This window comes from Haliotis cracherodii, unplaced genomic scaffold, assembly GCF_022045235.1.
Source record: "Haliotis cracherodii isolate W230 unplaced genomic scaffold, xgHalCrac1.p SCAF_13, whole genome shotgun sequence".
NCBI classification, from domain to species: domain Eukaryota; kingdom Metazoa; phylum Mollusca; class Gastropoda; order Lepetellida; family Haliotidae; genus Haliotis; species Haliotis cracherodii.
The window spans coordinates 8,498,623-8,513,928 of record NW_027266268.1 but is presented as its reverse complement, the minus strand read 5'-3'; the positions used below and the strand labels follow the sequence as shown (position 1 = coordinate 8,513,928).

The following is a 15,306-nucleotide window of genomic DNA, read 5'->3' as shown; positions in this document are numbered from 1 at the left end:
TCCCCTCCAAAACTTATATCTCCTATGCATTGCCGCTCAATCCTTTTAATCATATATTTTTTTAGGGGGAATACGGTCGAAAGTCTTACCATTTATTCCACAACCGAAACCAAAGTACGCAGATGGAGAACCAAACTGTTGCTGTGTAAATAAAACAGCAAACATTCCATTCATGAATGACTAAATGCCCTCGAAGGCCTGGTGAACAGTTATGAGAGAAAAAAACACACAAAATGCTCAAAATAGCACAAATTTAAACATTCGCACATTGAACTGCTGCGCCTTCGACGACTGGGCAGCGCGTGCCCCAATAATCATAAAGCCCTCATGTTTCATATTTTGTAAAGAAAGGCATATTTATAACTTGATTAAAAATAGTTATGTTCAGCAGTTCTAAATTCTAAATTATGATTATCAACCAAATATTCTATCTTGGTATCTTGTAGGTCTTGCTTTCCCCATCAAAAGAAGAAATTTGTTATATGATGTTTCACAGGGCTTTAGCGGCCGGCATTCTTAGGTAATCATCTAGTCTTGCTTTAGTCAGAATATTTGATATTCTTCTTTATTTAGAATCAGACATTTTATCTGGAGGCAGAAACCTTCACCTTGTCGGTCATGTTTATAAGTCAATGAAAGTTCTCTTTGTTCTCTACACCCGTGAAGATCTGGGATAGAATTTGTATTTACCAACCCATGCTTGCCCTAACAGGCGTCTATGCTTGTAAACAGGATCGGTTGGTCAGGCTTGCTGACTTTGTTGAAGCTACCCAATTGTGTACATCGATACTCATGATGTCAATCACTAAATTGCCTGGTCCAGACTTGATTATTTGCTGAGTGCGGCGTTAAACAACAAACAAATCTACGGAGGTGAAATATTCAGCGAGTTATCTCTCTTGTCCATAAATCTTCCAAGGATCATGCTCAGTGTAATAGAAGAGGCTTTATCGCTACTGAAATGTTGGTGTGTCCAATACCCGTCGCCATGGCTTCTTCTTTCTGAGTTGATTGTACCTCCTTTCCCTGTGAAAATCCAGGGTGAAAGGCGACTAACGGAATCGAGTGGTCAGGTTCGCTTGGTTGATGCATGTCATTAATCCCAATTGGATTGTCTGGTCCAGACTAGATTATTTACAGACAGACGTCATATAGCTGGTATATTGCAAAGTGTGGCGTTAAACAACAAACCAACCAACCAACCTTTCCAAACATACAGGCTTCATGATAATACCCCTACATTTATAAGGTGTTGCCATGCTAAGATTACTTATGTTAATGTTTTCCTCCAAATCCTGATTTTTATCAAAACACAAGTCATGATGCCCAGGGTTTCAAACTTGCATCCTTTTCATTTTAAGGCTGGGGGATGGGTGGCCCAGTCGTCTAAGGCGCTGATCTTCGCTGTGCAGAGTTGTGTCCCTTGGGCACGCCAGAGGCCTATGATTGTGGTTCACCCTGATTATGTTTCTAGGTTTGTCAGCACCATACCTGTGCTCGTGGGTTTCACCGAAGTGGTAAACTGACATGCTGTGATATAACTGGAATACTGTTAAAAGGGGCGTTAAACACCTCTCACTCACTCACTCACTCACTCACTCACTGTAAGGCCATTAACCAGTGTACCCCTGAGGCTGACTTAAGCTGTAAGTACTGTAGTAGTCATGTATGAAACCATACTTGTTTTCATGTTTCATGTCAGTTTCAGCAAATTTCATCAGCCGGGATATTAGCAAAACAATTTCTAATGTTGATAAACCCAGTATGGGGTATAACAAATGAATAATTCAAATACTGCATACCCCTGTTTTTCAGACACCCTACATGACAACCCTAAGGCAGTGGCTTCCTCAAGTGTGTGACTTCTGACTGGGATTCAGTTGTCATTCACTCCACCTCAGCCTCCTCTTTATTCATAATCCTGGATCCATTCAGGATATGCAAGTTGTATGTGGTGACAGCTTCTCTTATGCTACTGAAGAACCATCTTCACATCTTTAAGATACTTATAATAGAAAAACAAATTTCAGCATGTATATGTTTTATTTACAAAAGATTTAACTTGTATCATAAAACTGAAAAAATTAACTTTTTCACATTCTCACATCATTTTTCAAAAACTTTGACAACAAAAGTCAATAAAGAATTCTCTCAATACAGTAAACAAATCAATTACCTGACTGCAATAAATTGTGTCAAATACCAATCAAAGGTGATATTACCATCAATTTTGACCCTGATGTAAATTATTACCAATTTTGAACTAAAACCTTGATCCTTCGGTTTTTCAAGAACAGCTGAAAAAAACTTCCAACATTTGTATGATCCGAATGTGATATTTCATAAAACCGACGTTACAACCCCTTCATCAAAGAAGGCGCCAGTCCAGACATAGTCCATGTTCTGTACAACAGTCCCCAGCTGGCATCGTCAGTACTTCACAGATTTGTATACACTGGGTTCCTCCCTCACCTGCCTCACTGGGCAGAGATGTGGAGTAATAGTAATAGTCACATGCAAAACCATCCCGTTAGTCGTCCCTTATGACAAGCATCAGTTGCTGAAGGCAAATCCTTACCCCATCTTCATGGGATGTAGGTAGCATGTATGAAGCTTACCTGTGCTGGATTAGAGCAGTATGTAGATGCAGGCACATGTGCACAAGACATAATAGCTGTTTCTGGTAGGAGCACTAGATGGTTCCCTCTATAATGAACCTGGCTTAAAATGAGAAACTATACCACAGTATGTATTCCCAGGTGAGGAACATAGAGTATACAAACCCATAAAGTATTGACAATGATCTGCTAGGTGATGCAAGTTCCATGCTTCCGTTGATGTCAACACAATCTCTCCAACACACACGTCCACATTCTCTCAATGTCACTGAAGTCCACAGTGCTTCTCACTGTCCTGTGAGCGGAGCATCATCGCTGCTTGTTCTGAGCTGCCTCTTTGCGTGCTGCATCCTGCAGCAGCTGTGTGTCACACTCGTCCGCAGGCAGCTGAACATATCGCACAACAGATCCTCGAATGAAGCATGTCTTCACTGACAACTGAAAGGGAACATTAGAGGAATTAACTCCGGGATCAAACTGACCATCAGCGGCAGCCTCTTGCCGAGGGGGAAAATGCAGTAGTGTTTATTTAATGTTGGCATTGACAACTTGAAAGAATTCTTGCCAGTAACCCACCCACAACATACAGTCTGGAGGGAGTGACCATGTTGTTAAATGCTGTAATTTGACCGTGAATACACTTATGACAAACTATTGCAAGACGTCCAAAATCAGGGTACACTAAGATATATATCGTTTTGTACCCAGGATACATTTCGATGGTAAAGTAAACAGTGTCTCTTCTCAGCAGTGAAACCTGCCTAGTCATAGAATAAATATACAGCTTATTTTATATACAATATATTATAATAATTTAATAAATACCTTGGACCCATTCACCATCATGAATTTCTCTTGCTCTTGAGCTTGAATTTGACAACCAATCAAAATAGCTCTTCTGAATTGGCGTTTGTCATTAATCCACATTCAAAACAGTGGCCCCATATGAGTGAGTGCATCATATATTTAATAATAAGTTAATATTGTCTTCCATGAACTTTTAACTGGAATAGAGGTTTTCTTAATTTATTAGACAAGGAGAGTGAAAGCATTATGCTGCAAGAGGCTCAGTCATATTAGAGATGGATGTCATGTACTGGTGATGACACTGCTTGTTTCAATCAGGAAAGACTGATTGGACAGCTATTTATCATTTATCATGTCATTCTAACAAGACTGCAAAGCTATGATGGCAAAAGGGTCCAGGATATGCTTTCTATACATGAATATGATACTATGGTTGGTTGGTTGGTTTTACGCCGCACTCAGCAATATTCCAGCTACATGACAGCGGTCTGTAAATAATCGAATCTGGACCAGACAATCCAGTGATTAATATCATGAGCATCGATCCACACAATTGGGATCGATGACATGCATCAACTAAGTCAGCGAGCCTGACCACCCAATCCCGTTAGTTGCCTTTTACGACAAGCATAGTCACCTTTTACAGCAAGCATGTGTTGCTATATGATACTATGAACACTGGAAGTATGCTAGCCAGTAGGACATAGTTTCCTCCTACTGGGCGGCTCACCATGTGTGGGTACTTGTCAGGATCTGTGATGCTGATATCTGTCAACTTGATATTGAGAAACTGGTCCACAGAATGTAAGGTGCCACAAATACTGAAATAAACACATGAAGAACATAAACATATCATCTATCACACACAAGAGCAACATTCCTAATTAACGCTAGTTCGCTTGCCCCAACTAAATGGTGCTGAGGACAAGTAAATATCCAATGATGGTAGTCTTCATTGACTAGTAGCATTTGAGTGACATACTTCTGAACCAGGTCTTAAGACTACAATTTTTCTACATTGTGGAACTGAACAAAACTTAACAGAAAATGTAAACATGGTAAACATTTTGGTCTTGTTCAAACAGGACTACCTGCAAAGTCTGAGGAATTGTGAATAAAGGTTTCCAAGTCATCTGGAGTAGTTTTAAAAAAGTTGAATTTCTAAGGCTGTAGTGAAAATCTGAAAGCACTAGCTGTATTCTCACAATATCTAGTAATGTAAACTGGTAGGCCAAAATAACCATGGACTAGTTTCCATCCAACTCATGATGTAGTCAGTGACACAAGCATTCAGTCTATGATGACTAAATTTGTGCCAGACCAAGTGTTTCATAAAAGGTAGGATAATGCTGTTGAAGAGTATTACAATTAACCTACATTCAGTGATAAGGGTTAACCCTAACCCAGTGGTAGAAACTAACAGTTTTAGTTCACTAGCCTTTATAATGATTACACATAGCAAAACCCTTAAAAACGGCCTAATTCTACTTTTCCTTGTCATACCTTAACCATTGGACAGTTGGACAAGGACCATTTCTAATGCTGCTAACCCTGAGTGTGGCTACCATGATTACAATTACTACAGACCTATTGTGTAAGGTAAAACATTCTAATTTACAACACAGTGACATTGGTGTCTATCTCTGTATTGTTCTTATCAAAATGGAATATGATAATTATCATTTGAAACAGGAAATAGGTACTCCCAGTCGTGAATCATACAAGTACTGTTTCATACACATATAAGGGAGTTAACACATGCTTAAAGTTGTAACTATAACAAACCACTGTATGTGACCGAGTGAGTGAGTTGGGTTTAATGCCACTTTGAACAGTATTGAAGATATATCATGGCGTGTGTCTTGATATGAGAGGAAGGAAGAGATGCAGACATTGACTACTTTGGTGAAACCCATGAGCACAGGTAAGGAGCTGACAAAACCTAAAAACACAATCAGGACGAACCAAGATTCAAACAAGTGATCATCAGTTTCTGGCAAACCCAAGGGACACAATCTGACACAGCAAATTACGGTACCTCAGATGACTGGGCCACTCATGGCCCCAAATGCATCATAACAAAAGTACCTACCTCAAGTCATTCTTTAACTCTACCACCACATCTTTCCCAACAAGGGACTTGAAAAAGGAATAGAATAGCTGAAAGGACAAAATATTGAAACATATATCAGTGACAAAAACAGATGCACAGCGAAGCTCTTCTAACAATCTGAGCCAATACTTTCATGTAAGTTTGTAGAGTTATCTCCCTTTGGTTGTCTGAATATTACAATGACATGTGAATATGAGTGAGTGAGTATGGTTTTATGCCGTTTTTAGCAATATTCCAGCAATATCACGGCGGGGGACACCAGAAATGGGCTTCACACATTGTACCCATGTCGGGAATCAAACCCAGGTCTTTGGCATGACAAGCGAACGCTTTAACCATTAGACTACCCAACCGCCCCATGTGAATATGAATGAAGTGTTTACATCACATTTGTGGGAAGTCAGACATTGACTGAATAGTGCATTTTACTCAGCATGCCTATCTTCCTTGCTTCACAGCCTTTCTCTGCCCTTCAAACCAACCTATCAAAGATTGTTGTTTGTTGGTTAACAACACACTCAGTAATGTTCCAGCTATATAGCAGCGATCTGTAAATAATCAAGTCTGGACCAGACAATCCAGTGATTGACATCATGAGCATCAATCTATGCAATTGGGATATGATGACATGCATCAACCAAGTCGGCGTTGGTCGGCAAGCATGACCACCCGATCCCGTTAGTCACCTCTTACAACAAGCATATTCACCTATTACAGCACATGCAGCAAGCATGGGTTGCAGAAGACCCATTCTAACCCGGATAATCACGAGTAACCTGCCAAAGTACCATGGTTAACTACAGTAAAAGGGCCTCAGAGAATTTGTGGATGGATGTAAAATTAGTAACAAAACACCTATGCAGTGGGAACCTTTTCTGTCAAGTGAATGAATTGGTTTATTTGGGTTGTATTTCAGTTTTATTGCACACTGTTACAATAAAGGGGGAAGGTTATGGACGGAGAGTGCAAAGTGCAATGTGTTGCAAGTTATTAGGGCTGGGACGATACGCCACTTGTGCAATCCAATATGTATCACAATACTTCTATGTGCCCTTATCTGTGGTGCATAAGCCATCTTTTTCATAGACAGGGTGGCCAAATACCTGGCACACTAACGATTTGTCAGTGTCAGTGTCAAATATGGCACAATGGATGAAAATATTGATGAAAATGTTTTCACTACTCATTTTCATTAGAAATTGGTGTTTGGTGTAACATTTATTAAAGGATACATTTAAGGTAAGAACCAATACTTAGTGTGCGATTTCGATCGATACTTGTATCGAGAAGTAAAATATTGCAATCAACTGGAGCATCAGTGTATGGTCCAACTACTACAAAGCTATAGACGGGAAGTGCAATGTGTTGCAGGTTATAGACGATTATCATGTGAATCATGTTGAGAAACAAAGATCAAGGATCATTCTCACTAAATCGGGGCAAATGGGAATACAACTCGACAATCAGCAGATCATGCCAGTTACAAAAGGGATGCAACTTGACAAGAAATCTGCAGTCTGGCCTCATGCCAATAAAGCATAGACGATGTGGCCAATCTGTTGACTCCCTTAAAATCAAAACTAAGACGAGATGCACGACACAGTTCTAGAAAACAATGCGAGGCCCCACCATTGAGTGATTTTATGTCCCTTCTGACATTTATTTAAACATTTCTTTTGTCATAGATATATATCAATGAAACAATGCGATACAATATGCAAGAGTTGAAAAGGTTATGTCACTAAGATCATAATAAAGCCTATTAAACCCTTACTTCAAGATATAGTAGGTTCGTCACGTTTACGATCGGGTAACGAACTTACAAGCACCTGCTACAAAATCAACGCTAGCGTAACTATTTCATGATGTCGCCTAAATTAGTTCTGAACACATGATGAACAACCATACTTTGCAGTCATGCACTGAAGTGACATATTCAAAAGGACGAAAATATCCCGTTGCGATTGTATTTGTGACAATCTATCACGAACTCAAATTACCATGCTGAATATGCCGCTTCTATGAAGTCTCGTAGAGGCGAGATCTGTCTTAAAAGATAAAGATAAAGACTCCAAGAAAACCTTATACTTAAGTGTTACGATAAACCATGTCGTGACTATTTACTTTTTTAAGTGTGCGTTTAGTAGTAAAGGCACAAATCGTCCTTTATTACTTGTCAACGAACAAATATGGTCAGGTCACGTGACAAGTGAAACGAGATTTCGTCTGCCATTTTCCCAAACAGAAGAGCTAAGTCATACTTTGAAAATGCTGAGGATGGATCCTGCAATTGTTCAGGGTTATCCCGAAGGAGGAGAAATGTATCAGTACGGGAATCCAAAGCAGGCTTATTTCAACCCATACACATTTAACGGAGGGTAAGCAGGAATTTGGACACTTACACTTGGTTTTAATAGGCTACAAGCAAGACGTGAACAGTGTTGAATGATGATGTTGGATAGGCTTCGATGTAGCATGTAGCCTATTCTCAACATTTGATCGAGGCACATACTTAGTGTATGAGTTCCAATAGCACATCCTCAACAAAGAAGTAAAATTGTGCAGCAAACGTTTGTTGAACATGGATAATGCTCTAGATCTAGTAGTTGTAGTAGTACTGACTATGTTATGATTTGATTTGATTGTATCCCAGATTCACCATGTTCACCATGATTATGATGATTATCATCATTTGTATACCAGCACCTTGGGACATGGTTGGCTGTGTCACCTGACACTGAGTGGTTAGTGTATATTTGACCAACATCACTTTGAACTCCCCTTTCACATTGAGCTGGGGGGCACAGGTGGCCCAGTCGTCTGAGGCGCTGTGATTCGCTGTGCAGAGTTGCGTCCAATGGGCACGCCAGAAACCAATGATTGTGGGTTCGAATCCGGGTTCGCCCCGATTATGTTACTAGGTTTGTCAGCACCATACCCATGCTCGTTGGTTTCACCGAAGTGGTAAACGTCTGAGACCTGCATCACTTCGGGCTTTCCTCCAACATTAAGCTGATACGCCGCGATATAACTGGAATACTGTTAAAAGCAGCGTTAAACCCAACTCACTCACTCACTCACTCACTCACTCACTCACTCACATTGAGCTGCCATGCTATAATATGACAAATATTCACTCACTCATCTGTAAGTGTAATGACAAACATATTTCATGCTGTGTTGTCTTTCAGCACTGTTCTGGCAATAGCGGGAGAGGATTTTTCAGTGGTTGCATCTGATACTAGGCTGAGTGAAGGATTCTCCATTCACTCCAGAGAGATGCCCAAGACCTATCAGATGTAAGTATACCATTACCTATGGTTATTGTATTCAGGCAGAACGTTTGTCTTTCAATAATATTTATCTTTAACTTTTATTCTTGGTAAAGGAATATGAAAATATATGATTTGCGACAGTAATATAATTATACAGAAAAGTGATTTATCCCCAATAAAGGAGCTAAGTCATGTTGTTAACAAATATTACTGTCATATGACACTTTTTGAGTATACCAGGTATATATTTTGGTCATTGCTTTGCAACCACTGGTATCTCTGGCCATGACTTGATATTTACAGATTGCACTGATGTAATGTTACACATCATTCACTCAATAACACACTTTGGACCATGAGAATCTGATTGATAATAAAATCCTGCAATATCATTCAGTTCCATTGTTTGAAGTGAAGATATGTCTATGAAAGAAGATGAAATAATGTTCTATTTTAGTCTATTGATAGATTTTGCACTGTTCGTAATGGAACATGAAATGGAATCATTTCTTCTTGAAAACTAACTGTAAAATGGACAGATGAACTGTACAAAAATATTTACTTTAGAAATAACAACATATAATAAATTTTTCAGGACTGATAACACTGTTTTGGGTGCCTGTGGTTTCCATGGTGATGTATTGACACTTACTAAAGTTCTCAAGGCAAGATTAAAGGTAAGTTCATTCCTATGACAATATCATAAATATCAAAAGAGTAAGTTGAGTATATATACCAAGGACATTTTAAGCGATGCTTTGTAGACTGAGACTGAGAGTAGTCATTCGAATCCTTTCAATGAATTTCAGAACAGTTCTGTAAAACTGTCCACAGCTTTGTAGTTCTGGTAGACCAGATAGGTTTTGCATTCATACGTGGTAATACTTCTTTTCCAGTGGTCTAGCACTAAATAATACCTGTGAAGATCCGGTTAAAGTGAGTCTTCAGCAACCCATGCTTGCCGTAAAAGGCAACTATGGCTGTCATAAGAGGCAGCAGAATCGGGTGGTCAGGTTTGTTGACTTGGCTGATACATGTCATATCACAACTGCATAGATCGATTCTCATGATGTCTCCCACTGGATTGTCTGCTCCAGACTCGATTATTTTCAGATCACCATCATATATCTGGAATATTGCTGAGTGCTGCGCTTAACAACAAACAAACAAAAGCACCATAAAACCGGCATTAGTCCAGACACGCATGGCATTCACATAGCTAGATGAGTGCATTAATCTTGAACGTGACGTTAAACCTCCATTTCATCTCACCTCTTTTGCTATCCTGAACTGTTTTCTTCAGATCTATGACCATGATCACCACAAGAAGATGACGACATCCGCTATAGCAGCTATGCTGTCAACAATGTTGTACTACAGACGATTCTTTCCATACTATGTTTACAACATAATCGGAGGTCTTGACGACGAAGGTAGAACATGTTTGTCAAACATTGATAAGTAAGATCTTACCATGCTAAGGCAGTGTGCATATTCATGTTTAGGTTTACAAATTGCAATCCAAAAGTCTCAATTTTGATGGATCTACAAAAATCAAACAAGTAACTGGTAATCATTGAATTAATAATTGATCAAATGCATTGTATACAATGTACATACATACTACCAAGAAGAAGGGCAAGAACACCACATTCTTTCATATTACTATAGTTATTTTAATTTTGGCTTTTTAATGGAAATTGATGAACAAAATATATGTATACCCTAAATTATACAACATATGGCGTTATGTATCTGTAAGCTGGCAATTAGCACAATGTCAATTTTGCCTCCTGCATCCTGGCACATGGACAGAGAAATCAGTAAAGTTAAACATGCTAAAAGGAAATTAACTTGGCCAACTAAGTTTATTGAATATTAGTAATTTTGCTGAATATGTTCAATAGGGAAAGCTACCATGATGTACATTCCGAGGTAAATTGTACTCCCGTTGTGTTGCAGGTAAAGGGTGTGTGTACAGTTTTGACCCGGTGGGCTCCTATGAGAGAGAAGCATACAGAGCTGGGGGGTCAGCCAGTGCCATGCTGCAGCCCCTCCTGGACAACCAGGTGAGTCAGGGACACACACGGAAGTATAGTTTGTTGTCCTTCCATGTCACAGTCATCAATATATGGATCTGTAAATACTCATACTGGGCCTGACAAACCTGTGGTTCCCATCGGTAGAAAGAATATGTGATATAATGATTGTCTCTGTAATTGGTAAAGTTGGGAAATTACCCATCCTGAAATTAGGTTATTATTATGAAGTGGAGCAATGACATGGCCGGTTGTGTGGCACCTTGGATCACCTTGATTATGATCATTTGCTTGTATCATTGCTGATACTGTGGTAATCATCTACAGCCTGCATGACATTAGGATTTCCTCTCATTTAATTGTCATGCTGTGATATAAGAGAAATAGTGTTTAAAAAAGCAGTGTCAGATTGACTGAATAAATGTTTTAAGGCGATTTGCCTTACATCTTTATGATTGCTCTGGTTTTCTCATGCTCTTGGGTTTGCTTGAGTAACAAGGTGGAGTTACCTCCCTTCCTCTGTGTAACTATGTGACACCAGTTGCCAAGATTCAGTTGTCGCAGCAAACAGTTGTACATGTCTGTACCAAAAGCTTTTGAAACTATTAGCCCTTACATGGCCCCTAGCAACCTTTTCAGTAGAATTTAGTGTTATTTTATGGACTGTTATCAGCTGAAGTTAATAGACGGAACAGAAGTTTACAAGACTCCGGCTTCAGGCTCGTGGCTAAAGTCGCAGACTGAAATAGTGCAGACACCATCAAAGTACTAAATTGTTTTATATAATGTTAATAATTTCAGATCGGCTTCAAGAACCAAGAGGGTGTAACCAAGGTTCCCCTCTCACAAGAGAAGTGTGTAGCTCTCGTTAAAGACGTCTTTATCTCTGCCGCTGAGAGGGACATCTACACAGGGGACGGCATCGTCATCAACGTCATCACCAAGGACGGCGTGAGGGTGGAGAAATTCCCACTACGGAGAGACTGAACAATCTAGATCATTTTCATTTAACATCACTGCGACATGTAGACCCAAATATCAAGTGCTGTTCCATTTCTCATGTATATGTGATGTGCTTCTACATTACTGTAAATACCATGAAAATATGATTAAACTTCATATCTCATTTGTCTTGTCTGATTATTATTCAATAATTGGATAGCATATTGGTAAAAGTGTTGCTTATCTCACAGATATCATTGGGTAGCATGGTGGTTAAAGCATCACTTGTCACGCAAACATCATTGGGTAGCATAATGGAAAAGCATTTGTCACACAAACATCATTGGGTAGCATATTGGTAAAAGCATCACTTGTCACACAAACATTATTGGTAGCATATTGGTAAGAGCATCACTTGTCACACAAACATCATTGGTAGCATATGGTAAAAGCATCACTTGTCACACAAACATTATTGGTAGCATATTGGTAAAAGCATCACTTGTCACACAAACATCATTGGGTAGCATATTGGTAAAAGCATCACTTGTCACACAAACATTATTGGTAGCATATTGGTAAGAGCATCACTTGTCACACAAACATCATTGGTAGCATATGGTAAAAGCATCACTTGTCACACAAACATTGGTAGCATATTGGTAAAAGCATCACTTGTCACACAAACATTATTGGTAGCATATTGGTAAGAGCATCACTTGTCACACAAACATCATTGGGTAGCATATTGGTAAAAGCAACACTTGTCACACAAACATTATTGGTAGCATATGGTAAAAGCATCACTTGTCACACAAACATCATTGGCAGCATTGTGGTAAAAGCATCACTTGTCACACAAACATCATTGGTAGCATATTGGTAAAAGCATCACTTGTCACACAAACATCATTGGTAGCATATGGTAAAAGCGTCGCCTGTCACAAGAACATTGGGTACCTTATGTTCTAAAAGCATCACTTGTCAAACGAACACCATTTGGCAGCATTGTGGTAAAAGCGTTGCTTGTCACACGAACATTGGGTAGCATAGTAGTAAAAGCATCACTTTTAACACCAACACCATTTGGCAGCATTGTGGTGAAAGAGTTACTGTTTTTTAATTTTAAGACAAGGTTGAGATTTTTATTTCATTTTTCGCAGGGAAGTTTTCATTGTCCTTTGTCAGACTTCCTGACATTTCCACCCCTGTGATTTTGGTTGTTACTGAAGACGTCATAAAGGAAAGAGGATGTATTATGTGTATTCTTTTTAGTCCCGAGAAACGTTTTTGGTCACTGATGTGAAGGGTTGTGTCATCCTCAAAATATCGTGACCTGTAAAAAGGTTTAATTCCCTCACCAAAGAAGCATTAACTGCAGATCACTGCATATCATAAGACAGGTCCAAGAATAGGTAAGGAGTGACCTATGAATAAGGTCATAAGATCCTTCCAAGTATTTTACCATTTTCAAACAGCTTGTTCTGTAAATATCAAAGACGTGCATGCTGTAGTTCTTTTATTTGACTACGTTTGTATGAAGAGTTGTGACAGTCTTGTATGAGCGAGCCAGTCGGAGCTTTCTAAGATTCAGAAATTTCGAGTTTTAACCAAAACCCCACACAGTATTTCTTCAAAGAAACCTACGTATATTCAGCAGAAATGACGGGTGTATGTCGTATGGATCGTTGCTCGCAACAGAAATAACTGAATTTTCTGGCCCACACTCGATTATTTACAGGCCGTTAAGTGTCATATGGCTGGAATATTGTTGAGTGCAGAGTCAAACAAGGTACAACAAACAAAGCAACCATTACTACTTATATTAAAGTAGCTGGAGGTATAGGACATTTTCTTTTTAGATCCCACTACATATCTTTGATATATTTTAACTGGAAGTGGATATATTTTAACTGGAAGTGGACATAACATTTTTATAACATAACTAGAGGTATACGACTTTCTGAGTCAGAGACGATGCCACTAGAGTTGAACTGTTGTAACTTCAGTGGGAAAGCCTTTGGAATCTTCGGGATGTTAGCCAGAGGCGACATACTTTAATCTGGTGTGATGTAAGCAAGCATTTCACCAAACCGAAGATAATGATATCACACTGGAAATGTGCGGTTGTGTGTAATGATTTCTAAGGGCGTTCTAGGATCGTCTGCTTCTGTTTCAAACACTTTTCTAGTTTTCAACTAAAATGTTATGTTTAAGATTGTTTTGAGTTGAGTGAGATGAGTTTAACGCCCGCTTTCAACAGTATCCCAGTTAAATCACTTCATGTCAGATAAATGTGGCAGGAAAGCCCGAAGTGGCGTTTACTACTTTGGTGAAACCCACGAACACGGGTATGGTGCTGAAAATTCTTGAAACAATCGGGGCGAATCGGGAATCGAACCCACAATCATAGGTTTCTGGCGATTGTGCTTTAGACGACACACCTGTGTCCCCATGCTTGCACTAACAGGCGACTAACGGGGTTGGGTGGTCAGGCTCGCTGACTTGGTTGATGCATGCCATCGTATCCCAACTGCGTGGATCGATGCTTATGAAATCAATCACTCGATTAATTACAGACCGCCTCCATATAGCTGGAATATTGCTGATTGCGGCGTTAAACAACAAATAAACAAACAAGCAGAGCCACATGGAGTGAGTGAATGTTGACATACTCAGCAGGCAAGCTATATTTCAGTTGTATGAGGACCACAGACATGCATGGAGCTGACAAAGGTTAGTTGTACCTATAGCAGGAAGAGCCATCTGTCTAAAACAACAAGACTGCACTTTCTCCATCAGCTGAATGAACTATGCAAGAAGTCCCTGGTTTGGCTCCTGAGGTAGAATGTATCGCCAGGATCCCACTGCCAGTCGTAGGAAGCCACTAATTTTGGAATTCCGTGTCATAATTGGCCCTTAACAACCTCAGTACTAGTCCGTAAGATGCAACATTATTGATCAGGTGGTCTGGCTTGGTGAGTTGGTTGATGGCGTGGCAACATACCCCTACGTCGAGGATCGTTGCCCGCGATATCAATCACTGGATTGTCTAGTCTAGCCTCCATTATATATAGGCTATCGCCATGCAGCTAGCTGAGTGAATCGTTAAACAAAACAAATTAGACCTCTGATTGGGGCATGATTCGAATGGAACCATACTAATAATTAGACAATAACCAACGAGCTACGACCAATTATGGATTATCTACCCGAGTAAATAAATGGCGTTAATCCTGAGCCTTAGGCGAGTGTTTTGTAGGTTATTCTGTATATTACTGACTTTTGTAGCATGTTTCGAGCTAAAATGGAAGAAATATATTGTTCTTCAGATGACGTAACGTACTTAGTTTGTGACGTCATTAACAATGGATGACGTTATTGTCGTAAAAAATGAAGTACTGGCTGACCAATCAACATTGAGAATATCTAAAATGCACATGTGCAAATATCGGAGTTATTACTCTCCTGTGTGGGTGAAATGGGTGCTAAGAGATTGGAAAAACGGGGAC

The 15,306-nt window shown here is 39.5% G+C and overlaps 2 protein-coding genes across 2 annotated transcripts; one reads left to right on the top strand and one right to left on the bottom strand.

The window, feature by feature from the left end:
* Positions 1 to 2,034: 2,034 nt before the first annotated feature.
* Positions 2,035 to 7,563, bottom strand: LOC139459577 (U6 snRNA-associated Sm-like protein LSm2). Its single transcript, XM_071241131.1, has 4 exons — positions 7,539 to 7,563; positions 5,518 to 5,585; positions 4,156 to 4,246; positions 2,035 to 3,056 (listed from the first exon to the last, which is right to left on the bottom strand). Exons 1-4 carry the CDS (start codon positions 7,539 to 7,541, stop codon positions 2,928 to 2,930), a joined length of 291 nt encoding a protein of 96 aa, XP_071097232.1. The 5' UTR covers positions 7,542 to 7,563; the 3' UTR covers positions 2,035 to 2,927.
* A 180-nt stretch (positions 7,564 to 7,743) lies between these two features.
* On the top strand, positions 7,744 to 11,978 carry LOC139459576 (proteasome subunit beta type-1-like). Its single transcript, XM_071241130.1, has 6 exons — positions 7,744 to 7,916; positions 8,730 to 8,837; positions 9,409 to 9,490; positions 10,117 to 10,246; positions 10,776 to 10,882; positions 11,654 to 11,978. The coding sequence occupies exons 1-6, from the start codon at positions 7,807 to 7,809 to the stop codon at positions 11,837 to 11,839; spliced, it is 723 nt and encodes a 240-aa protein (XP_071097231.1). The 5' UTR covers positions 7,744 to 7,806; the 3' UTR covers positions 11,840 to 11,978.
* Positions 11,979 to 15,306: the final 3,328 nt, after the last annotated feature.